The sequence below is a fragment of the Mauremys reevesii genome, linkage group 3, assembly GCF_016161935.1.
Source record: "Mauremys reevesii isolate NIE-2019 linkage group 3, ASM1616193v1, whole genome shotgun sequence".
NCBI classification, from domain to species: domain Eukaryota; kingdom Metazoa; phylum Chordata; order Testudines; family Geoemydidae; genus Mauremys; species Mauremys reevesii.
Genome location: NC_052625.1, coordinates 25,913,173 through 25,936,986, shown reverse-complemented (window position 1 = coordinate 25,936,986; position 23,814 = coordinate 25,913,173). Strand labels below are relative to the sequence as shown.

Genomic DNA, 23,814 nt, shown 5'->3' with positions numbered 1-23,814 from the left:
AATAGAGTGATTCAGTCTGTCACTTGGTGGAAATTGAAAGCCCATATGGTGGCTGCATCCTCTCTTTGCTATCTGGACTCCAAAATCTTGGCAATGGATGCCAGCCTCTCAGTATCTCAGTGTGGGGAGCACATCAGAGACAAAACAATACCTAAGGATTTGGTCATACTCAAACAGGCTTCAGAGCACAAGCTTCCTAGAAATTAGAGCAATCACAACCCTTCAGGACTTTCAGGATCACTTGAGGAATGAGCATATCCTGATTCAGTAACCCAGCAACAGGATACTGTTAGAGGAGAGGAAAGTGATCAGGAACAGTCAGCGTGGATTCACCAAGGGCAAGTCATGCCTGACTAACCTAATTGCCTTCTATAATGAGATAATTGGCTCTGTGGATGAGGGGGAAAGCAGTGGACGTGTTATTCCTTGACTTTAGCAAAGCTTTTGATACGGTCTCCCACAGTATTCTTGCCAGCAAGTTAAAGAAGTATGGGCTGGATGAATGGACTATAAGGTGGATAGAAAGCTGGGTAGATCGTCAGGCTCAATGGATAGTGATCAATGGCTCCATGTCTAGTTGGCAGCCGGTATCAAGCGGAGTGCCCCAAGGGTCCTGGGGCTGGTTTTGTTCAATATCTTTATTAATGATCTGGAGGATGGCGTGGACTGCAGCCTCAGCAAGTGTCCAGATGACACTAAACTGGGAAGAGTGGTAGATACACTGGAGGGTAGGGATAGGATACAGAGGGACCTAGACAAATTAGAGGATTGGGCCAAAAGAAATATGATGAGGTTCAACAAGGACAAGTGCAGAGTCCTGCACTTAGGACGGAAGAATCCAATGCACGGCTGCACTAGGGACCGAATGGCTAGGCAGCAGTTCTGCAGCAGAAAAGGACCTAGGGGTTACAGTGGACAAGAAGCTGGATATGAGTTGACAGTGTGCCCTTGTTGCCAAGAAGGCTAACGGCATTTTGGGCTGTATAAGTAGGGCTATTACCAGCAGATTGAGGGACATGATCATTCCCCTCTATTCAGCATTGGTCAGGTCTCATCTGGAGTACTGTGTCCAGTTTTGGGCCCCAAGACTAAAAGAAGGATGTGGAAAAATTGGAAAGAGTCCAGCGGAGGACAACAAAAATGATTAGGGGGCTGGAGCACATGATTTATGAGGAGAGGCTGAGGGAACTGGGATTATTTAATCTGCAGAAGAGAAGAATGAGGGGGGATTTGATAGCTGCTTTCAACTACCTGAAAGGGGGTTCCAAACACGATGGATCTATGGGGGAGGGGTAGCTCAGTGGTTTGAGCATTGGCCTGCTAAACCCAGGGTTGTGAGTTCAATCCTTAAGGGGGCCATTTAGGGATCTGGAGCAAAAATCAGTACTTGGTCCTGTTAGTGAAGACAGGGGGCTGGACTCGATGACCCTACAAGGTCCCTTCCAGTTCTAGGAGATAGGTATATCTCCAATTATATATTATAGACTGTTCTCAGTGGTACCAGATGACAGAACAAGGCATAATGGTCTCAAGTTGCAGTGGGGGAGGTTTAGGTTGGATATTAGGAAAAAAAATTCACTAGGAGGGTGGTGAAGCACTGGAATGGGTTACCTAGGGAGGTGGTGGAATCTCCTTCCTTAGAGGTTTTTAAGGTCAGGCTTGACAAAGCCCTGGCTGGGATGATTTAGTTGGGGATTGGTCCTGCTGTGAGCAGGGGGTTGGACTAGATGACCTCCTGAGGTCCCTTCCAACCCTAATATTCTATGATTCTATGATACCAGAAGCTAAAGACCAGAGCACTTCTCCCAGGCAGAATGTCACTTAGTCTCCATCAGGGCAAACCATATAAAAGGGACACTGGTGTCATGGAGTCCCTGGGCGATGCTCTGGAACTGCTCCGCACAAAGCCAGTCAGGACTTTGGGGAGCCTCCTCTCCCTTGGAGCAGACTATCTTTAGGGCAGGAAGCTCACATGTAGCATTCAGCATGTGCCCCTCCGTGTGCTTCCCACAGCGAGTCCACCCAGTCGGGGTCCTGGGGAAGCCAGAGGGTCCTGCACCCCCACCTTGCAGTCAGACATGACGCTCAGCCAGCCAGTAAAACAGAGGTTTATTTAGATGACAGGAACACAGTCCAAAACAGGTCTTGCCAGTACAGACAGCAAGGACCCCCCTTAGGTCCATTTGGGGCCCCAGGGAGGCCACAGCCCCGCTGGGAGGCCCGAGCCTCCTCGGAGCTCCCCTCCATTTTCCAGCCAGCTTCCAAAAACTACCAAATCCCCTCCAGCCCCTCTTCTCTGGGCTGTCTCTCTTTCCCGGGCCAGGAGGTCACCTGATCTCTCTGTCTCCAACACCTTTAGCATCCCCTTGCAGGGGGGAAGGGCCTGGCCATTAGTTGCTAGGCAACAGAGGGTCGGCCAGAGCTGAGGCCCCCACACAGTATTCAGAGGGAACATTAAAACCAGTCCCACTTCGTCACAACTGGACACAAAAGTGGACTGGCTAAACTGTGAGCTATTAGCCAGTTGAAATGTGACAAAGTTCTTCACCAAGTAAGCAGATCCTAGATATCTGGGAACAAAGGCTTTGGCACAGAGATGGCTGAATTTGCTTTTTTATGCTTTCTCTCTTCTAATGCTATGAAGAGTGAGCTCAATAAACTGGAAAAGGGGAAAGGTGGATATTTTCATCACCCCACACTGGCAAAGGAAACCGATTCACATACCAAGTGGAAGTGTCATAGAAGTCCCCAGAATGTCTGTTCAGCAGAGAGGATCTTCTATTGCAGGCCTTGCTTCTGCATTCCAACCCAGAGTAACTGAATGTGACAGTTGGCTGTTGAATGGCAAGTCCTGAACAAGATCCTTCCAAAGTATGAGACTTTCCTAGTCTCTTGCAAGCCTTCCACCGTTTTGGCTTCCACAAAAGGGGGACAAAATTCTGTTCCTGTTGTCACTATTAGTAAGATCAACCCTCAGAAACCAGTCATCCAATTTCTGCTAGATTTCTTACTAGATGGCCTTGATTTTGACATAAAACTTCACACACACTTGCAATTTACATCTTAGTTCTAAGAACAATCTGAAATGCAGGCTCATCGAAGTCTCTGGTAGATCATTCAGGGACGTGAGGGTTCCAATACATCTGTCTAAACCAAGTCATCATCATTATTTGTATAACAATAGTACCTAGAGGCCCTACAGAGATTGAGGGTCCATTGTGCTAGGTACAGTACAAACAGTTGAGCCTCCAAAGGACTTAAAATCTAACTATACAAGACAGACAACATATAAGCAAATCTTGAAAAGTATACAACTTGTTTGTTTTTGTTTACTGTTTTCCCCAAACTATTTTCCAACTCCTGCCCTGTACAGGTGCCCCAACCATTCTGTTTCCCACTGTTGACCAAAAGTACTCTACTCTCCAGCTGCACACCCCACAAAAAGTCCCCTTCCCTAGTTAAAATGGGCGAGAACATGCTGCCATCACAATGTATTTTCCACCTCCCCAACCTGGAACCTGTTCGCAGTGCTTGGACATCCCATCCATTCAAACTTATGGCATCTAATTTCCTTTATTGCCTCTTCTTAAAGACGTGCTTTCTGTTCACAGTCACACTGGTGACAAGAGTTACAAATCCTCTGCTGTTAGAAGACACATACCATACTGCGTGTTTCATGAAGGTGTATTCTTTGTACTCCAGAGTACTTTGTTACAAAATAATTTCTCTTTCCTATATCACAGGAGATCATTCTTCCTAGAGTCCAAAGAAAAAGCATCTCACATGCTAGATTTGAAAAGAGCTATTTAAATTTACGTTAGTGCAACTGATCATTTCGGGAAATCATCCTTATTTGGTTTTGCGCCTAAATGTGTGGCCTAAAAGCATCTAAATCCTTCATATTTTGCTGGATTAAGTGCTACATCATCAACCAGTATGCAGCTGCAGATAAACTGGACCCAGGAGGAATAGGAATCCACTCAGTACATTCCTTTGCTGCTGCCTGGACAGAAAGGACAACAGCCATATCTGAGTAAATCTGAAATTGGACACCCAATTGTCCATCGATACCTTTATAAAACATTGCAGGATTGGCCTTCCATTCCTAGTAGCAGTAGCATTTGTCAGGAAAGTGTTCCACCCAGTGGTCCCAAAAGATTAAAGCTGCTAATTTTAGGAAAGGGAGAACCTTCTTTCTTATCCCTTCATTCCAACTATCTTTCCTTATAGCTAGCTACATACCAGATATCTGAGAACTGGGGTTGACATCAGGAGCCAGAATGGAAAATTTGTTACCTGAAGATTTTTCTTTTGGGGCTCCATTTCTACCTCAGTCTGCCCCACTTGAGATATGTTCTTCAGGTATCAGTACAGCAGTCTTTTTCCAGATCCATATATATACAGTATGATTCCAGTTATTTGAACTTACCTTTTTTCAAAAATCTAGTTACAGAATCCACAGTGTGTTGCTCATGTAGGTTTATGTTTATTACCTGCCAGTCACTTCTCAATTAGTTAATCAACAACTTTGTATTTGTATAGTGGTTCTGAATGATTACTTGCAGTTACTGTGACCTAATCCTATTTCAGCAGCAGCTTGGCAGGACAATTTTGAAAAGAAAAAGTGCTCAAAATAGCTTTTCTATTTAACTGAACACTGGTTATCTGAAAGTTTTGGATACCCTCTAGGCCATTGGGATAAATGGGAGTGTGCTGTATATAGTTTCATAGTTCAAGAAAGCATTTCTGTTTAGAGTTATCTACTAAAAAGAATTTAGTGTTTCTGTACAGCTTTTCTGGCCTGATGATGGTATGGATGGGGTAAGCCTTGCCATTCTGTGGACAAATCTGAACTGCCTCTAGCAGATGTGATGTGTAGGGGGGGCATATGAGGTGAAATGTCCCCCCAGACTGGCTTGGTGGAGGGAGAAGGGGCTCCGTCCTTCTCCTTCTGTGTCTGTCTTCTGACATGCTTGGTCCCTGTCCCTGGAACCTGGGCCCAGACAGGGAACAGAGAGGGTGGGACCAGCTGCTTCTCATGCCAGCCACTGTGGGTTGCTGCTCTGTGCAGCACAGCTGCTGCCTGAGAAAGAGTCTGGCAATGGCGGGCCATGTGCCCCTCCCCTTTCCCTCCGCCCTACCCCCGCCCAGGCCCAGCTGCAGGGACAGGGGCCGAGAAAGCCGGAGTCCCCTCTTCTCCCTGGCACGTTTCTGGTTCGCTTGGGCCGTTTCCAGCAGCTGGCCCAGGTTGGGGGGTGGCCTGCTGCCACCGCTAGACTCTTTCTCAGGCAGCTGCTGTGCTGCACAGATCAGTGACCTGGAGCAGTTACCTTGAGCCATGTGAGAAGCGGCTCCCTCCCACTCCCTGCCCAGGCCCAGCTGCCAGAGACAGCAGTCAAACAAGTTGGGGAAGGGGGTGGCGCAGCGGGAGAAGGACAGAGTCTCCCTCCCCACACAGATAACTCTGGTGGGGCAGAGAGTGAGCGATGGCCCCAGCCTGGGCACAGGGTGGGGGGAGGGGTTGCTGGGCACAGGAGATGGTTGGTCACATGCCCCCCCCCTTTAGATTGTGCCCCCCAGTATGGAGAATTTGCAACGACGGAGAGTGTGAGAGGCAAGCCCAAATGTCTCAGAATGGAGGAGAGATTATTCCCAAAAAGGATATCATTGGGTAACAGATTTTCCTTTCCATTAACTAAAGTTCTGCTATTGTGGTATCTGCTATTGTGGTATCTTTTCTACAGACACACACACATGCCCCTATCTCCTGATTCAGGTTCATATTTCTCTGATATACTGATGGTAGAACAGCAGAAATCTGCCCACATAGTCACACATGAAGTATGGCATCAAATCTCTTTATATGGCATGGAGGCAAACACCAACCTACCTGAAATTCTAAATTTCAGTGGTTCTGGGTTAGGAGGAACATCTTGAATCATCTCAGGTCTTTTAATTTATGGTAGTGAGTCAGCAGGAGACTTCCTGTTAGTAGTGAGTAAAGCGTTTTCTCTTTGTTACCTCCATAGTATAGCACATGGGCGCGACAGCATTAATAATTCATCAAAAAGTTAATAACCATCTCTGACAATCCAACAGTTCATATTTTATTCTTGTTTGATATTTTTAATGCCTAAGATACATTATTAGAAAATGTAACAAACTCTTTTGTTTTTAATTCTAAGACACATGATAAATTGAAGTCATCAGATGTTACATACGGCTGTCCCGGATATTCAAGAGAAGCAAAAGTTAAGGAATCCACTGAAGATATTGAGAGAGTTGATGATTTTGAAGAAATTGCAAAATTATCATTAGGTAATGTTACTTGAAAGTATTTTATGTATTACATTATAATTAGCCTGCTCATCTCTACTCATTATAGAGAAATAGGAGTCTTAATTTTTCAGCAAAGAAGTTTACCTTTCACATACCTGGAAAAAAAAAGAAATAAAATGAAACAGAGGTTATAAAACAAATTTATAATTTGTATAATTAATATAATAATTTAATTAACCAGTTACCTCTACTAGGTTTCTTACTGTACTTTGGATCTGTGCTCCTTGGCTAATGAACAGACTAGAAAATTATTATAATTTTATGAGTTGTCTTAGCCAAAATAGCTTTTAAAGTAAATAAGAAATTGCAGAAAGCAAAAGATGATTAGATGTTCACAATGTCAAAAATTGACCTCAGTGTGGAATGTTACAATTTTGAAGAGATAATAAATCAGTTGAGTTAATTCAGAGTCATATCACAATCTTGTTACAAAGGCAAACTTTTAACCTAATTCTGTGCTAGTCTTGGTGGGTGACTTTGCTATCAACTTGGAACTATGGATCCTTAGACATAGATTCTTATTTTCAATCAAGTTTATATGCCCGTGGAATTATGGAACTGCTCATGTCTGTTCATCCAAACAATTCTGCAGTAGAATTTAGAAATTTAGATAAGTTACCTAATTGTCAATGAATGTTAATTCAGTTCAAAACTACCTTGCCCAGGTAATATTCATACCCAAGCTTTGCCACTTACACCACACAAAATTCTCACATTAAAACCAAAACATAATATGCAGATTCTAATTTCACTGGAATTTCACCAGTGATGGTGGGCTCTTATACCACTTTAACCAAAGGTTCAAATAGTGATAAATTCTCTAGTTTACAAGCCAATTCAAAGCTGCTGCTGCTTTTTGTCTAAGAAGTTGTCAGTTGTCTTGACAACATCTGTGTGACTTCTAGGGGTTTCTCACAGTAACTTTTGCTATTGGGAAGCAAAGTTACCTATTACAAGTAGTAGTAGGCTTAGTTGGGCAAGAACCCCTACAACGTATTGAGTTACCATCAAGTATCCTTGCTGTCAGTGTATTTCAAGGTGTTTGAGCATTTGATCCTCCAACAAATCGCTCCGTATTTGGACGATGTCTTGAAAGTTGAGCAGGCAGGGGTTAGAAAAGAATGCAACACCTGTGATCAAATCCACCACCACCTTTATCGAAAATGGTTTTCTACAAAATCTAAAGACAGAAGCAGTCTTCCTGGATTTGACTGCCGCCTATGATACAGTTTTGCACAGAGGCCTTTTGTTTAAACTCTCTCAAGTTGCCCCGCATTGGGTGGTTCAAGTACTAGAGCTCTTTCTCCAAACAGGCAGTTTAGAGTACACATGGGCAACTGCTGTAGTTTCTGGAATTGTCAGATCAACAGCCTTTCTCGAGGCTTAGTTCTTTCACTGATACTGTTCAACCTGTACTTCAACAATGTGCCAGCTACATGCTCGTGCAAGTTTATCTATCCAGCTAAAATTGACACAGTTTTGAATGAAGTTGTGAAGCTCATGGCAGATTATTGTAGTCGATGGTGCCTGCAACTGAGCATTTCTGAGACTGTTTCTAGTGTATTCTGTCTGCACAATGCAAGTGCAAGCCAGGAGTTAAACATTTTCCTCAATGGCCAACACCGGCATGTGATGGGGTGCCTGCCCCCATACTAGGCTCTAAGGGGTTAATAGAGCCCTTGGGAGGCTGCGCAGGAGGCAGCCAATCAGAGAGGGACTGCGAGGAGCAGCCAATCAGGGCCGGGCTGCAGAGCAGAGCGGCTTCAGTTACTCTCTGGACCTTGAAGTAGGAGAACTGGCTGTCTTGCAGGCTGAAAGCAGCAAGCACCCTAGACAGAGCAGTGCTGCAGGCAGAAACCCAGGGAACCAAAGGCAGCTCCTCACGGGAGGCAAAGAGGGTGCCGGGGCTGTGGGGAACTGGCCCAAGGAGATCTACTGAGGAGTCAGAGGGGATGCAGCAAGTGGTGGCCATCTACAGTAGTGGGTGAGCCCCAGAGTAGTGGGTGGGCCCAGGTCCCCCAACCCCTCACTACTGAGGAAGTTGCCAGACATTGGGCTGTAGTTGCCACTGAGGGAAGTGGCTGCACAGCTGATTGCAGATCCTCCGGAACTGGGGACCATGGAGTGTGGCACAGGCGGATGGCTGTGTCTTGAAGAGGATGCCACAGTTCTGGGAGCAGAAGTGACGGCGGTGAGATGCCACCAGAAGAGGGTGCACTGGTTAGCAGAGTTGATCCCTAGGACATCCAGCAGGGGGCGCTGCAGTGGTCATTCACATCCTGTCACACTGCATCATAATCCAAGTCCATTTTACCTTGGTGTGACATTAACATGCCGCAACCACTTGAGGAAGACAGCAGCAAAAGTCAGCACTTGGAACAACCTTCTCAGAAAATTGGCCAGTTGAATCTGGGGTGCGAGCATCTGGACACTTAGATCATTAGCCCTTGCCCTCTGCTATTCAACAGCAGAGTACTGAACTCCTGTCTGGTGTCACTCTTCTAACACGAGGCTGGTTGATGTAGAGCTTAACAAAGCTATTCGTATTGTTACTGGGACTTTATGGGCAACTCCCTTGCCATGGCTACCGATACTTAGCAACAAAGTACCACCCCATAGTTGCTGTGAAAACACCTCTGTCATGCTGCTGGCTAAGATCTGTGAGAATAGCGACGTGCCATTGTATACAGACCTCTTTGATCTATCACTAGCTCACTTGTCTTTTAGATGCCCTTTATGGTCATTTATGTCACCAAAGGACATGATGGTGGAATCTGCTTAGCACAACGAGTGGTCAACGATGACAGTCATTAATCACTCTCTCATCACTGACCCAACCATCTGTCCACCAGGTTTTGATCTGCCAAGGCACCTGTGGTCATCTCTGAACTGGTTTCGAACAGGACAGGGCAACTGTGTGGCCAATCTCTTTAAATGGGATTTTTCTAATCACCTGCAATGCAGCTGTGGTCAACTTCAACTGTCATATATCATTGTTGAGTGCCTGCTATTTATTTCAATGGCAGGCTGCTGGTTCTCCACTTGGGTGATGATGATTCCATTAAATGGCTGGGCACATTGCGCATATGCCAATAATGAGTAGGCTTAGTTTAAGTGTAATTAGTTTCTCCTACCTCAGTGTTCTTAATTACTTATTGATTTAGCATACCTTCTAGATAACTAAGACTAAACTTGTTAGTGAAACACAAATACGCATCATACATTTTAGTCATTCAGAGGATTTTAACTTAGGTTTGTACTTTCTGAGAAGCATTTAGCTAAACATAACCAAGTCACCACTTAGGAAACCAATACATGTATAAAAGTTATTTTTCTACTTATCAATTGGTCTGGCATGAAGGTGGGTTCTCCAGCTCAGCATCACAGTGACTGGTTTCTCAAGATTGATGGAGTGCATTCAGGTTATTCACTCAACTTGTTATGTCAGCAGTATTCTTATTCTCTTTCCAGATTTCTCAACAATCTTCTCTGACAGAACTCTCAAAGACAGAATTAATAGGGTGTTAGCGACAAGACTGTAGTTGTTGCCAAGCTGGGGGTGCTCTTGCTGGTCAGTCCAGTTCAGTGTGTCTCGTCCAAGTGTTTCTGCTTCATGAAGCAATGTGTTGAACAACTCAGGAGATTTTATACATTTTTCTGCTGAATGCATGGCCTTGTTCCTCTTCTTGATATAGCTGATGTGGGCCAATGAGAAAGTGACCCAAGCTTCTGGTGAAGATTTGAAATGTCCAGCCAGGATACAAGTTCTGTCCCTAACCATTGTCCATTGAGGAAACAAGGCATCTCCTTTATGACTACTTGCAATTTTGTCTGGGAAACTCCAGTATCTTCATACAAAACATCTTCTGTTTTACCAGTTTGTGAGATATACATGGGACCATATGTTGATCATCTGCTCTCTTAGTGCCAGTCATTGATCTACTTCCACAAGTTACTTTTCTTGGCCCTTTGTGGAGGTGTCCTTTGGCCAACTTTGCACAACTCCATGCTCTTTCATCCTCATTTTTAGCTGTCTGCAGAAATGTCCAATTTGACCTTAGAACAGAGGCTTTATGTAAAGTCTCTTCACATTGTTCAATGATTCTGTCTTGTTTAGTAGTTAATCATGCAGCAGTATAAAGTTATTTGACTCATTTGCTTGGTCAGTCACCAGTTAGAGATAACATTTAATGAAATAGTACAAAACAGCTGTACACACCTCTTTACCAGTACTTGATTATCCCCTACACTTCAGTTATGAAGTTAATGATTGCTTCATGTACAAAACTCTCTCTATGAAACTGCCAGACATACATTTGACCATACCTCATTATCTTATACACTTCATTTGGTTCACTTTAAAGATTTATACTTCACATTTGCTTTTCAAGATGCCATTTAAATGTATCAGCTTTTTAAATTCAAAACAAACACCTGGCAATTATACCTAGTTAAAGATTAGTTATATTATTGCTCGCATTTCTATTTAAAACAGGCAGCATGGTCTGAACTATTTTTCAGTACTTTCTGGTCAAGTTGCCTAGGCATTGAAACTTCCTTCAAATGATGGGTTCTGTTATAGAATTTTACCTTGTGATACAATATCAAATAGTATAGCTTGATCTATTAGATTTCTATAATGTATAGGGATAAAGCATATAAAATAGATGAAAAAAGTTACTTTATAATTTAGCAAAAGCTTGTAGTTACTCAAGGCTGTAGTTACACTACAGCTCCTCTGAGTGAAACACAAAACGGCATCTTCTGTTTAACATGTTTTAAAGGCTTCATCCTAAATTATGCCAAGATTCTGGCCTCTGTGTGTGTATTTATATAACATGTTTTTTATTAATAAACTCTATATTTTCACTACAGAATCAGTTTTTATAAAGCTGCATTGATTCTGTCTCTCTGATGTTACCAGATTTGCTTGTTACTTTGGGGTATGCTAATTTATTAGAGTTACTGTTCTGTGTGGGGGGGGAAGGGGAGAGGTTCTATATTTCTACCAATGTACTGCTTATGTCATGTGTGTTTTCATGTGGAGCTCTACTTCTCCCTTCTGCAAGTCTCCTCCCAATGGAGCTATCCTGCAGGACCTAGGTGTCTCTCTCTCTCTCTCTCTCTTACACTCACACAGAGAGAGAGAGAGAGAGACAGACAGTGTCTGAGCAGACCATGTCAAGCAGCACTTTCAAGCTGCCTCCCTTATATGACCCTGGGCTCAAGAGGCTGGACCAAGCAGCACTTTCAAGCTACCACCCTCATATGTCACAGGTTCAGCATGTCCCTATCCCCGCTTTCACGTCACTATTGTACTGGTAGTAACCCACTTGATGAGCAAACCCCACAGTGTTTTTGGGCACTACTTAGCTTAGGTAAAAGAAGCGTTGCTGCAGAGTAAATGGGGAAGATAAAAACACCAAAGAGTTCAGAGAGAGAGAAGCAACCACCTTAACCATAAAAGTTATGTATTGAATAATAATGATAACTACACAAGGAGAGCCTAAACCAACATAACAGTTACCTTATTAAAGGTCAATACCTGAGGTAGAAAGGAAAACAGAGAGAGAGAGAGAGAGGCATCTCACCGCTCCACGAAGCTTGAACTGGTCGGGGTTTCCAGGTGATGGTGGTAGTTCAGGGTCCAGAGTGCTGGAGACAGGCAGAGTCCCCAGCACTATCAGTCAGGAGAAGATGAAATCCCAGTGGAACGGATGCAGACTTTGGGTCCATGTATCAGAACACTTACTGGAGTGTGAGTAGGGTTTTTTTTGTAGGGAAAAGACATTGGTTCAAGGGAGAACACTAGATTTGTTTATGGGTAAACTGATGATCCAAGGGTTTCCTTTAGGCTAGACAATAGGAGCTGATCACTCCTAGCTATGGGTGATGTTTCTTGCAGGGAGCTCACAGTGCAATTAGGCAACTTCAGTATTTTGGATATCAATCAAGGAATTATTACTAGAATTGGTCTGATAACTGCTGAGCTGGCTGTGTGCAGGCGTAGGTTCATTAACATCTGGAGCAGAGATCCCCCATGATGCAGTGCTTCCCTGCTTTTCTGGTCCCAGAGTACAGTGCAGTTCTTGCCTTGGAATCTCTGTTCTCCATTCTGTACGCTAATGGAGATGCTTCCCTGTCCCATCTTTGATGCAGATGAGGCATGGGGAGTTTCCTTATCTTGTCACCCTTGTCAGAAGGGGTCTAGGTGTGGGTCTCTCACCACCCTTCACTGCTCTCTGCAAGTCTTTGGTCAGTTTTGGTTCAAGCAGAGGCAGGCGAGGGGTGGGTGTCTTTCATGAGTCAGACAGACTGGATACTGTGCCCAGGTTCCCCAAGAACACAGAACTGACTGGTATCACTGATGTGTGTCAGCATTACACCTTTCATTGCTAATTAGACAGCATTTCTATATAGTAGGAAAATATCCCTTTTAAAGAACCAGGCATAACTGTTGATCACTTGTTCAGAGTTCACTCAGTCTTAGCTGTGTTTTCTCCAAAGAGAATCATTCTGCGTTGGTTCAAGATCAGTTGGTTTGCTATCTCTTTCTTTATCTCTTAATTTTACTTTTTGAGCAGGTTTATGATTTTTGGCAGCATAATATATTTATCTCCTTGAGTGCTCCTCTAGGTAGACTTGAAGTGTGCACAAGATACACAGTGAAAAATGGCTGGATCATTTAAAAAAAAAGGACTATGTTTATTAAAGGTCATGATGTATGTGTTGTCTGATCAAGCCAGTGTTATTTTCTATAGAATGTTAACAATTGTGATGTGAATCTTTGATGGAGTGTTTGTATTGCAACCAAAGCAAGAGGATGAAGAAACCAGTGACCTTTCACACTGAAGAGGAAAATTACCTGCCATACCCTAAAAAGAGTTTCAGCTGTCAATATTGGAGGAAGGATCTGAGATCTGGGTCTCAGAAAGGAAGCTGGTATTTGGGTTTTGGAACAGGTTTTTGGTTCCAGTGAGGAACATATTCTGTCTACCCCCTGGGCTGAGAAGGTGTAGAGCTGAACAACATGGATCATGATGGAGAAACACATTGGGGAGACTTTGTATACTTTGAACTCTGGGATTGTTGTAGCATTCCCTACAGAATGAGCACATTTGTTGTGAATTATACTCGCTTAGTCCCTGCAACTCTGCTGTCTTGTAGTATTGATCCTGAAATTGGATGAACATTGGTGACTCTGCTAGGGCTGCTGCAAGCTCTTTGCTAACAATGATTGGGGTGGACCAAAATACTAATTTATTTTAACTGTACTCACAGTACTGCTTTCATAGCTTGAGGTGTAAACACAATATGTATTGTCCAAAGATTTTGTAAGAAATCCCTACTGTTGGGATCCATACCCTTGTATGAGACCTGATAGGGAATTCTGCTAGCTTAAAGTTTCAAAGCCATTTACTCCAAAGACAGTTCCAACAGGGAACAACCTCTACTGCCTTCAACTATCTGTTTCTTTTTCTTAATCATAATGTTGACTGTAGAGGAACTCTTTGGCGTTTATTGTGCGTCTCTCATCTGTTGCTAGGATATCTTTGTCTTTCCTTTGTCTATTCAGCAATTTTTTCTTGAGCTAAGAATCCTGTCCTAACATAATATCTATTTAGTATGCCTCTACTTCACTTAAAAAAATCTACTGATGTGATTATAGGTGCACTGAGGCTTGATTCTCACACAGCTTTATTTCAGTGAAATGAACTGTTCTTGAAATCAGGGTGGATAAAAATCTATCAAAAAATAAAAATTGGATTTTTTACTTAAATTGGGCTTTTAAAATACATTTATTTTTTAAAAATAAATGTATTTAAAATTAAATTTGAAATTGACAATCTATGTTAAGGCCAAAAGTTATTATACTATATTAAATCATTTAAATTAAATACAAAAAATAATATTAAGCAGTACATGTTTGTTGCCAACTTTTAAAGAAAGTCAGACTACTGATGCGGTGGAAATCTCTGGGTAAGAATCTGGAACCAGAGTTTGGGGAAGTGCTGAGCTAGCTTTGAACTCCAGTAGCCTCTTCTGTAGATGCAGAAAGAATTTTTTTTTCATTTCAGCTTATTCAACTAGATCAGTTCAATTACTATTTCATTAAAAGTTAAGAAACAATTGGGAGCTGAAAAAGCAGGAAATATTGTTTTCCTTTTCCAATCTATGAATAAAAAGTAGGTGTTAGGGGGTGAGATCTACTAGAGCTAAAGTCTACTAGAGTTAAAGTCTGGCACCATGAAGGACATGGTGCCAGAAACAAATGAGTTCAGTTTACTAACTACAGATAATACTGTGTTTGTATAAAAATAATCATTTTAAATGCAAAACATGTTTTGATAAACTTTCTGATGAACTTTTTTTTTTATGTACCCAGCACTTTTAAGATAGCTTTATCTCATTAAAAAAATAAAATGCTGTTTTTGTGCATTTTTTCATTTAATCTGAATTTCCATCCAAATACAGCTTGACACAAATAACAAGTAAAATTACTTATCTAGTAAATAAGAAATGAATCATTCTTCTTTGAGTGATTGCTCATATTGATTCCAATTAGGTGTGCGTGCACAGTCGTTGGAAAGTTTTCCCCGTTGCAGCTCCCGTCGGGTTGGCTGTGGATCCCCCTGGAGTGGTGCCTTCATAGTGCTCAATATATGACCCTGCTGACCCGGCGCCTCCTCAGTTCCTTCTTACTGCCAGTGACAGTCATTGGAACTGTGATGTCTTGCTTCGCAAGCTCTTCATGTTTCCCTAGCAGTGATTGTTTGTTCTTTGTATTTCTTAGTTAGTTCTTAGTTGTTATAGTTAGTTTGTTAGCTGTTGGGCTGGCAGGTTTACCATCCACCCCGACTGTGTTTCCTTGGGGGGCTTACATGCCCAAGTCTCAGGAGTTCAAGCCCTGCAACAAGCCCATGTCAATGGGCGACTCCCACAAAGCTTGTTTAGAGTGTCTGGGGGAGGCTCCTCAGACAGAAAAGTGCAGGATTTGTAAAGTGTTTCGCCCCGAACAAAAAAGGAGTGAAACTTTCATCTCAAGCAGCTCCTTATGGAGGCAGCACTCAGACCACAACCTCCAATGGTGTACCAAGCTCATTGGTGTGCAGCGCCCCGGTGACAGTGGTGGAAGCAGCACTGCAGAAAGACTCTGGCAGAGACCCGTGGCACCACTGCTCCCTGGTGCCGAAACCAGCAGGATCAACCCGGCACCACTTCCACTCCCCGGCGCAGAAGCGGCACTGGAAGCAAGAGAGGAGTGGATATCTGTCCCAGAGACCCACCCCTCTGGAGCCGACCAATGGGGCACATCCCAGAGAGGAGCACCCAGTGCCAAAGTCTGTGGAGATGGCACCGTTGACTTTGACCCCACAAGTTGGACTCCCCGGCCCAGGTCATCAAGGAGGTGGAATTGCCATCCACCCTGGACACCTTTGAAGCTGCGAGGGACCTCATCGCCATGACAGCACCGAGGACACCCATCCTTTGCGCCAAGCCTCTGGTACCGCATTGTGTGGCACCGTCTCGAGGCAAACTGGTAATGCTCTGTCCCTCGGCACCGCTGATGGAATCACGGCGCCACTTGCAGTCCCGGCGCTGGTCGTACTTGCGGCACTGGTCAGATTTGCAGCACTGCTCCAGGTCACACCAGCGCTCCCGCTTTGACACCGATCCTCACATTGATCCCCACTGCGTAGCTCCCAGCACCAATCAGCAACCCCCTGCAGCTCCAGATTGCGGCACCGCTCTCCAGCCTCACAACACCGTTCCCCAGCACAGCGCCGCTCACTGGACCAGCTCCATCGTGGTCCCGGTCCCCATCCTCACACTCAGAGATGGGGTCTAGATACTCGGAGTGGAGCCAGCACCGGTCAGGCCATGGAAGGCCTGAGGTGGGGGCAGGGCCATGGCCTGTGCAGTGGCAGGGACCAGCGTAGTGGCCATTTTGGACTCTGTGGGCATATTACCAGGCACAGAGTATCCAATCTGAAGGTTCCTGGTCGGCCACCTCTGAACCACGGGTGCCGGAGGCTTCTGGCAGTTGCCCTGCCCCTATGGGTGCTGAGCAGGTACCATTCCCTTGCCCCCCCAGAACCAACCCCAGTTCCTGAGCCCAATCCAAGTTTGCCTGGCCCAGGCAGTGAGACAGTACAGGAGGTTCCTGGAGAGCAAGAGGGACAGCAGGACCCTGTTCTTCCATTAGCCTCCTCATCTCTGGACTGCCCCCCATAGACAGTCACACCCACCAGGGCCTCCTTCATAGGGCGGCCTGAAGCTTGGGTTCTTCTTCGAGTGCTGTCCCTGTGGGTGCTCCACTCTAGGTGACAGTGCGTCCCGGCGCTGTCGATCGGAGATTTTTGGTAGCAGTGCCTGGTTGGGGCGCATGCACCCAGATGGTATCTCCCGTCTAGTTGGAATCTTCCTGAGTGCGTGCGCCCCACACCCTCCTCAGTTCCTTCTCAACCGTCCTCGGCTGAAGACAGGACTCGGAGCAGAGCTGCCTTCTCTTCCCTGATCTCTGTAGGAAACACAGAAATAATTATTAATTACTTCCCAGTTGTTTCCCTTCCTTTAGTATAGTTACATAGTTAGTTACTTAGTTTTAAAAAAAAAAAAACCCTCAGGCTTGTCTCCCATGGAGACACTTTCCTCGCCCATCTCTAATTCACAATGCCAGGAGCTTCGGGTTTCAAAAGATGCATCTCCTGTCAGGACTCCATGCCACGGTCAAATGGTCACTCCCAGTGTGTGAAGTGCCTCGGGGACACCCACATCCCCACAAAGTGCCAACACTGTGCGAGCCTCAAATCAAGAGCTCGTCGTGACAGGGATCTGCGCCTCAAGATCATCATGATGGAGAAATCCCTGCAGCCACTGTCCGAGACGGGAAAAGTGGAACACGCTCCCACACGCTCCCCAGCCAGATCAGAACCGGTGGGGAGCGTCGCTTCACCCTCCCTGGAGTGGAGGCACGAAGCGCAGAAGTCTCACAAACGAGACTCTAACAAGGGTAAGGGGTCTCCAGCGAGAAACCTACCCGCTGTGCTGACAGCAGGAAAGACAGCTGCCTCAGCCTCTTCAAATGCCTCAGCTACTGCTCTGACAGAGCTGAAAGGCAGGGACCAGACTTCCCGCGCTGGGAAGGCACTTACCCGTTCGGTCCCCTCGGCGCCACAAACGGCTGCGGCACGGACACCTCGCTCCTCTGCGGCACCCAGGTACGCTGCAACACCGGCACCACGTGCCTCGGCACCAGCAACAGCAGCGGTGCCGACAGCGCATTCGGCACTGACACCAAGAACAGCCGCGCTGCTTTCAGCCTGGTCAATTTCAGCGCTGAAAGCAGCCGCAATCCCGCCAGCGCGCTCTGCCTCAGCAACAAAAATAGCTGCGGTGCCGACAGCTCGATCAGCCTCGGCACCAAGAACAGGGTCGGCACCCAGCCACTCTGCTACCCATGCACTAGCAGCAGACCCCCTGCAGGGGGCGTCCAAGCACAATACAACAGGAGACTCTCTGTCACTCTCGCCTAGTAAACAGCTACAGCAGAGAGTAGACTTAGCTCAGCCTAGAGAGCAGGAACGACAGCTGCTCACTCAAAGTGACCTTTTAGTGCCACCTGAGCCTCACTCTCCACTCCTGGAAGCAGAGGACTCCTTCCTTGACCTGCCACTTTCTCCACCTGAAATGGCTTTCACCGACGGTGACCTTGAACTGCAACAGCAGGCAGAGTTCTCCCCTCCTGATTCTCCTCCACAGGCACCTTTACCACCTCAGGTCACGGCTCAAGTTCAGCAGCCTCAGTTTCCCTATGCTGCTCCTCCGTGGGTGATGCCTGGGTTCTCCTACCCCATGCCTTGGCTGCAGTGGTACCCATGGCAGAATCCTCCTATCAATCACCTTCCTTCGGTACCTCAGTCTCCTGCTCCATCCACTTCCAGGGTGCCTGAACCCCCTCCTGAACTGGGGAGCTATGCACCATATCCTGATTCGCCTAATCCTAACTCTCCATCAGCCTCAGATGAAGCCAGCCTCCCTCCACTTCCACAGACCGTGGACGACTGCAAACAGTTCCAAGAACTGTTTCGGAGGGTTGCGATCAGCCAGGATGTTCCCTTAGAAGAGGTTCAGGAGAAGCAACACAAACTCCTTAAAATCCTTCAACCGTCTGCACCCTCAAAAATCGCGCTCCCTATAAATGAAGCACTCATGGAGCCAACTGACACTCTCTGGCAAACCCCAGCTTCTCTGGTACCAACTTGCAAGAAGGCTGAGCGTAAATATTACGTTCCTGCAAAGGACGCAGACTTCCTATTCTCTCATCCACCACCGAACTCCCTTGTCATCGATGCAGTGACACAGAGGACCAAACAGTCACAATATCGACCCACCCCTCAAGACAAAGACCTTAGACTCCTTGATGTCCTGGGATGCAAGGTTTATACATCCTCTACACTACAGTTCAGGATTGCTAACTACTCTGCCCTCCTCGCCAGTTATAATTTCGATAATTACAATAAGCTTTTCGAATTTGCCTCCTACATACCAGAGGACAGAAGAGCAGACTTCAAATCAATCCTGTCTGAGGGACAATTAATCTCCAGAACAGCCCTACAGGTGTCTTTAGACACGGCGGACACAGCAGCCCATACTACCGCAACTGCTGTGGTTATGCGCAGAACCTCATGGCTCTCTGCGTCCGGCATTCCTAAAGAACTCCAGACTAAAGTGGAGGATCTCCCATTTGACAAGGACAAATTTTTCTCCCAAAAAACTGACAAACTCCTCCATACCATGAAGGATTCCAGAGCGACACTGCGCACCCTGGGCATTCAACCATCTCTTCCCAGGAGACAGCGATACCAACCCTACCAAAGACCATGCACACGTCAGTACTATCGCCCTCAATCCAGACCGTACGACACAACTCGGAATCATAATAGACCTCCCAAACGCAGACAAAATCAAAACCAAGCCACCACCTTCCGTCCACAGGGCAATAAACAACAGTTTTGAAGCTTTGGTCGAGGGTCTGCACGACCACCCCTTGATTCCACCACTTACTTTCCCATTTGGCCACCGCCTCCAGTATTTCCAACATGCCTGGCAGCGGATCACACAGGACTGCTGGGTCCTCGAAATAGTTCAGACCGGTTACTCCATCCCTTTTATTTCCTACCCTCCTACCCATCCCCCTTCCCCGTCCCTCTTCAGGGACCCCTCCCACGAGCAATTACTTCGCACAGAAGTGGCTCACCTTCTGCAATTAGGCGCAGTGGAGCCTGTGCCTCTGCAACACCAGGGGACAGGTTTCTACTCCCATTACTTTCTAACGCAGAAAAAGACCGGGGGATGGAGGCCTATATTAGACCTACGCCGACTGAACAAATTCGTGAGGACACAAAGATTCAAGATGGTCACACTGGGCACAATAATACCCGCATTGGATCATGGGGACTGGTTCACAGCCCTCGACCTACAAGACGCTTACTTCCACATATCAATTCATCCAGCTCACAGACGCTTCCTACGATTCACAATCGGTCACGATCACTTCCAATACCGAGTTCTTCCTTTCGGACTCTCCACGGCTCCAAGAGTCTTTTCCAAGACCTTAGCCGTCGTTGTGGCTCACCTCCACAAACATGGAGTCACACTTTTCCCCTATCTAGACGATTGCCTCATCAAGGGCGACTCCTGTGGTGACACACTTCAAGCCACACGTCTCACCATCTCCCTCTTTCACAGCCTAGGTCTCCAAATAAACACCCAATAATCCACCCTGATACCCACGCAACAGATAGAGTTCATTGGAGCTCATCTCGACTCAACCCAGAGCAGGGCCTCGCTCCCATACAACAGATTCCTCGCTATCACACAGCTCATACGCACACTCTCTACTCGTCCCAGGACACAAGCAAGAATCTGCCTACAGCTCCTTGGTCACATGGCAGCTACCACCTTCGTGGTTCAACACGCCAGGCTACATATGAGATGCCTCCAGGGCTGGCTCAACTCCAATTTCAAACCCAGCAGACATCCCTTAGGGATGCTGCTAACTCCTCCTCCCAATGTTATAACTTCCCTACAATGGTGGACAAGTCCAGAAAACCTCTGTGCAGGGGTTCCCTTCCAGCAACGATCCCCAACGCTCATGCTCACCACGGATGCTTCCCTGATAGGTTGGGGAGCGCATCTAGGAGAACACAGAGCACAAGGTCGATGGTCTCCATCAGAGACGCATCTACATATAAATCTCCTAGAACTCAGAGCAGTGAGGAAAGCATGCCTTCACTTTCTTCCCCTTATAAAGAACAGATATCTGTGAGTTTTAACAGACAACATAGCATGTATGTATTACATAAACAGACAGGGGGGTGCCAGATCACATTCCCTCTGCATGGAAGCCATTCGACTCTGGAATTGGTGCATACAACATTGAATACAGATCATCGCCTCCTATCTACCAGGCTGTCACAACACTACTGCCGATGCACTCTGCAGGCACTTCTCCACAGAACACGAGTGGGAACTGCACCCCACAGTACTCCAACACCTTTTCTCCCACTGGGGCACTCCATCAATAGATCTCTTCGCCATGACCCGAAATCGAAAATGCCCCCTGTTTTGCTCCAGGGCGGGACTCGGGACTGCATCCCTAGGGGATGCATTCCTCATTTCATGGAACAGTTACCTCCTGTACGCCTTCCCGCCTATCCCTCTACTACACAGGGTTATTCGGAAGATCACGGACGACAAGGCCCACGTCATCCTTATTGCCCCGGCTTGGCCAAGACAGACGTGGTACCCTTACCTTCTCCGCATGTCCTCCCGTCACCCATGGGCTCTCCCCAACAGGCCAGACCTCCTTTACCAGGACAACGGGCGGGTCCTTCATCCCCAACTCCAGAGGCTCCACCTCACGGCCTGGTTCCTTCATGGTTCCAAACCCATGAACTAGCTTGTTCCGAGCAAGTCCTACATGTCCTCCTGCACAGTAGGAGAGACTCTACCCGTAAAACCTACCTTCAGAAGTGGAAGCGCTTCGCTCTTTGGTGCTCACAAACATTTAGCACCCAACAATGTGACCCTTCCTAACATTCTAGATTACCTCCTCGAACTAAAACAGGACGGACTTTCGCTTAGCTCCATCAAAGTGCACCTGGCGGCGCTTACCACCTTCCACGAACTATTGGATGGGTACTCACTCTTTACACACCCCACCATTAAACGCTTTCTCTCTGGCCTGCAAAATCTCTACCCTGAAATTCATGCAACAGTGGCTACATGGAATCTTAACCTCGTTCTTCATGCTCTCATGAAACCGCCATTTGAGCCCTTGGCTACCTCCTCTGATCTCCATATGTCCATGAAGGTGGCTTTCCTAGTTGCCATAACATCAGCAAGGAGAGTTGGAGAAATAAGTGCCTTGATGGCCCACCCTCCATACACAATCTTCTCCAAAGATAAAGTCACTTTGAGACCGCATCCTCAATTTCTTCCTAAGGTGGTATCGACCTTCCACCTCAACCAACCTATATATTTACCAACTTTCTACCCCAAACCTCACAAAACGCCACAGGACGCAACCCTGCATACTCTCGACGTCAGGCGAGCAATTGCCTTTTATTTAGACAGGACTAAACCATTTCGCAAGTCTCCATGACTCTTTCTTTCAATTGCCGAAAGATCAAAAGGCACGGCTATTTCTAAACAACGCCTATCCAAGTGGATCTCTGACTGCATCAGATCCTGTTACCGTGCGAAGAATCTTCAACCGCCTGAAGGCGTTAGAACTCATTCCACTAGAGCTATGTCGGCATCCATTGCCTTCCTACACAACGTTCCCATTCCCGATAGCTGCAAAGCAGCTATATGGTCATCTGAACACACGTTTGCAAAACACTATGCTTTAACGCAAGACACCACGGCAGACACAATAGTAGGTCATACAGTACTATCTTCAGTACTCCCTGCCGTATCTCCAAAGTCCCACCAACCGTAGTGGGTACTGCTACACATTCACCTAGAGTGGAGCACCCACAGGGACAGCACTCGAAGAAGAAGAGAAAGTTACTCACCTTGCAGTAACTGAGGTTCTTCGAGATGTGTGTCCCTGTGGGTGCTCCACTCCCCACCCTCCTCCCCTCTACTTTGGAGTACTGAGATGACTCTCCACGGTAGAGAAGGAACTGAGGAGGGTGTGGGGTGCACACACTCAGGAAGATTCCAACTAGACGGGAGATACCATCTGGGTGCATGCGCCCCAACCAGGCACTGCTACCGAAAATCTCCGATCGACAGTGCCGGGACGCACCATCACCTAGAGTGGAGCACCCACAGGGACACACATCTCGAAGAACCTCAGTTACTGCAAGGTGAGTAACTTTCTCTTTTCAGGCCAAGGAGGTGATGGAGGACCTGATTGTCGACATCCTGGCCCCGGAAGGTCCATCGAGGGTAGCTGTTCCCCTCATCAAGACCATACAGGCCAATGCTAAGACCATTTGGCAGATCTTTCCTCTTCTGCGAAGGGCATGGAGAGGAAGTACTTTGTCCCATCTATGGGGTATGAATACCCCTTCATGCAGCCACAGCTTTGCTTGTTGGTGGTGGCTGTGGTGAACAAGAAGGAAAGGCAGGGTTAACAAGCCCCAGTGCCTAAGTCCAAGGACGCCAAGCGCCTGGACTTATTTGGGTGCAAAGTGTACTCTACAGGGGGGGTTTAACTTAGGATTGCCAACCAGCAGGCAATTCTGAGTAGGTACAGCTTTTACTCTTGGAACTCGATGCTCAAGATTAAGGAGCTGGTGCCAACTGAGTCCAGGGAGGAGTTTGGAGCTATAGTGGAGGAGGGCAAGGCAGTGGCACAGACCTCTTTACAGGCCTCAGTGGATGCTGTGGACTCAGTGGCACACATTTTGTCCTCCGGTATTGCCATGAGGTACAACTCCTGCCTGCAGGCCTCGGGACTTCCACCCGATGTTCAACAGACCATGCAGGACCTGCCTGTGACATTGTTGACATGAACTGTGACCCTATATATCAATGTTGCAACCAGGGTCCTATGTTTGCATCAGGTCTTGTACAGAGGAGGTCAAGTGGGGTGTCTATGGAAAGGTTGTAGTTTGCTGGGTATGATTATGCTGGCTGTGTGTGTGTATCATTTTTGTATTTGAAGTTATGAATATTGGCTATATACTTGTATCTCAATGTGTAGTGAAGCATTTGATCAGCTTCTTGAGAAAGGACTATTCTCAATAAATGCCCAATCAAGAAACACTTAACTGATAATGGACTTTGGGAGACGCCAATCCACATCTGAGCTTTCCTGGGAACGTTCAAACTAACATGTAAACAATGGCGTCGGCCTGCAAAAAGCTGAATCATTCATGGACATGTGACTTGCCCAGGTTGCTACAAACTCCATCTTGTTGTTGTGACTTTGCACAGAAGAACAAAGGGGTTTCT

At 46.3% G+C, this 23,814-nt stretch overlaps 1 protein-coding gene across 3 annotated transcripts in view; it reads left to right on the top strand.

Annotated features, from left to right (window-relative positions):
* CFAP36 (cilia and flagella associated protein 36) overlaps nt 1–23,814 on the top strand; it is a 139,183-nt gene that overhangs the window by 90,379 nt on the left and 24,990 nt on the right. For all 3 annotated transcript variants that reach the window (XM_039531713.1, XM_039531714.1, XM_039531715.1), the window contains one exon: nt 6,186–6,318. In XM_039531713.1, coding sequence (XP_039387647.1) covers nt 6,186–6,318 — 133 coding nt within the window. The remainder of the gene's footprint in view (nt 1–6,185; nt 6,319–23,814) is intronic.